The 2,777-nt window shown below is 32.6% G+C and overlaps 1 protein-coding gene across 2 annotated transcripts; it reads right to left on the bottom strand.

Annotated features, from left to right (window-relative positions):
- On the bottom strand, positions 947-2,415 carry LOC109359340. Of its 2 annotated transcripts, none has more exons than XM_019603965.1 (5): positions 2,314-2,415; positions 2,023-2,229; positions 1,847-1,939; positions 1,663-1,764; positions 947-1,422 (listed from the first exon to the last, which is right to left on the bottom strand). In XM_019603965.1, the coding sequence occupies exons 1-5, from the start codon at positions 2,353-2,355 to the stop codon at positions 1,027-1,029; spliced, it is 840 nt and encodes a 279-aa protein (XP_019459510.1). In that variant the 5' UTR covers positions 2,356-2,415; the 3' UTR covers positions 947-1,026. The 2 variants fall into 2 exon arrangements, with proteins under 2 accessions (XP_019459510.1, XP_019459511.1); XM_019603966.1 differs by having other exon boundaries at positions 2,023-2,075; positions 2,314-2,400.

Raw genomic sequence — 2,777 nt, 5'->3', positions numbered from 1 at the left:
TACTTTGATAAAAGATGTTGGGATCAAATTTCCTACTCATTATCAGTAAACACAAAAATCAAAAACACTAATGCACTTACAAATGATTCTTCTACACAAATGATCTCAAAAGTACTAAAAGCTAATGTCTTAGTTAATTTAGTAGCTTATGCAATAAATCTTTATTTCTAGTAACTTTACACACAAGATGAAAAATTATAACTCACAAAATCATACATCTATGTCTAGTAATCTATGCATGTGAAATTGAGTAAAAAATGCAACACCTCAATTATATTAACCACCAATGTCTTTCTCATGTTAATATCTCATCAAAATAGCTCTATGTCTAACAACTAAAGTAACAAGATGAAGACATATTAACTGTTAAATATACCTCTATATCTAGTAGTCTATATTAAGAAGTTTGAGAGTTATTAAGTTATTTAATTACCTCTATGTCTAGCAACTAACTCAAGAATATGCATAAAGTCACAAATTTGATATAAGTCTATCACTACAGTAAAACTTCCTGTTAGCCACGGTTGAAACCGTGGCTAAAGTAGGGAAAAATCGTAGCTAGATTGAGTGGCCACACTTAATGTCGTTGTGGCAAGGAATGGCGTTGCTAAAAATTAGCCACGGTCATTTTGTTATTTCGCTACACTTCTGTGAAATGTGGTAACATTTATTTAGCCACAGTCTGTTTAATTCAGCTACAGTCGAACCGTGGCTAAGTTTCTGATTTTGTCACACCACAACTGTGGCTAAGTTGCTTATTTTTCCACAATCCATCCGTGGCTAATTAAATTTATTTAAAGTTACTTTTGTACATACTCCTCTCATGATCCAAATGTGTCATTGTCTCACAATCTTTATTTTCAATAATATAATGGTAAATTTATAATAAAATTAAATATTTGCTAGCTAATAATAATAAAATTGAATCTTATACAATTACCAAATGTTTAACATTCAAAAATGCTGATAAACACAAAATGCAAAATGTTATGATCATATAAGTTCATGAATTTTAAGAAACCATATCTAAGATGGTGGAACATCACGAGCGAAAGTGGTTAACTCACTACCAAATTTTTCGACTAGAAACTTCTCAAGAGTAGCCAAACGATTCTGAGTATGTGCAAGTTGCTCCTTGGTCTCTTCATACCCTGATAGTTTTACTTCTAAAGTTTGTACATATTTCTTCAAGTCTTCAACATGTTGACTAGAGCCACTAGAATTCAAAAAACCAGTAAAATGTCTAGACGTTCCAAAAACACTGGAGGGACAAATACCAGTGCCCAAACCATGCACTCGACCTGAATGTTCAGCTCCATATGCTTTTCCAATTGCATCATTAGGATGAGCAAATACCTTTGATGAAACACCTGAAGTAGTGACATTTTCTTGATCTTGAGGTAAATGCTCTGATATTTTATCCTATTAAATAACAAGAAATTAATAATTTATATAGTGGCAAAATGCAAATTGCATGGCAGTAACCTATAATGGAAAATTGCATCAATAGAATCAGAAAGGACAAAATGATATTATGCGTTTGCCTACCTAACTAACTGCATACCATTATCCATTTCACAACTTAGGAAATGGTTCTAAAAATGATACACTTTTTAGGACATATGTAACACATCATGTATGAAAAGACTTTAAATTACTTACAGCTAGAGTTTTTCCTTCTTCGCTTACATAGCTTCCATCTTTCTTCAATAAAGTTGACAAAACAACCTCACCACGACATACAGGTCTTTGCAATTTTAGCTCCTAACACAACCAATGAAACATAAGTTTTTACATTCACAAAACTTCATTCTTTACAATAATACAATTACCTAGGACAACTTACCATTTGACGACCTCTCCTTGCATTGCTCATACTACCACCAGCATGGGAAACTTTAAGATTTTTGCGACTTCTAGTGTTCGCCAAACTTTGTTTCTACAATTGCCAAACATTGTAGTCATTATATTAAAAAAATACAAGTCTTGGAGAAATTAAATACTTCACAACATAATGTTTACCTTCATCTTATCCTCCTTATAATGATGCACAAATGCAGTCCAATCAGCACAATCTAAACCTGGAGGAGGATTAGCAAGTATGTCTTCCTTACTTTTATTAGGATAGAAATACTTACACCTTAACCTATATTTATAGGCCCTCCATCTTTCACCTAGAGTACTCATAGCCCATTTGACTCCAGCAACATAATCAAACTCAAAATTTTCCTTCACACATTATTAAATACGCTAGTCAATTTTCAATGACAATAGGAAAAAACTATTAAAATTGCAACAAATTTAAATAATTACCTCAATATATTTCCATTGTTGGTATCTATTATCCTTTGACATCCAATCCCATCTTTTAACATAAATAGGACAAATTGTTGAGTTTTGAGCTAGTTTACCAAGAAACCTCACGAGTAAGTTTGAGCCATTGTCATTGCCTTGTCCATAACCATTGACTCGATTAGAACTTAGAAAGAAAATATTCGCCACTTATTGACAAAAAGTCCTCTTCACATCAACCCAAAAACCAAGGGTCAATCCCTTCCCTTCTCATATACATATCTAAACACAAACCAAATCTTTCTTTGCTCACTAAAACATGACCTCAACATATACATAGTCAATCAATCTAACATCAATCTAACATTCTGTAATTCTCCATCCAATGACATTCCAATTCAATGCCAACCAGCAATAGAGGAATATAATAGGGATATATCATTCATTGATATCTACAACATCTATGCACCACTTTGCAATAATCC

The sequence above is a fragment of the Lupinus angustifolius genome, chromosome LG11 (genome assembly GCF_001865875.1).
Source record: "Lupinus angustifolius cultivar Tanjil chromosome LG11, LupAngTanjil_v1.0, whole genome shotgun sequence".
Classification (NCBI taxonomy): domain Eukaryota; kingdom Viridiplantae; phylum Streptophyta; class Magnoliopsida; order Fabales; family Fabaceae; genus Lupinus; species Lupinus angustifolius.
This window is presented reverse-complemented; position numbering and strand designations above follow the sequence as displayed.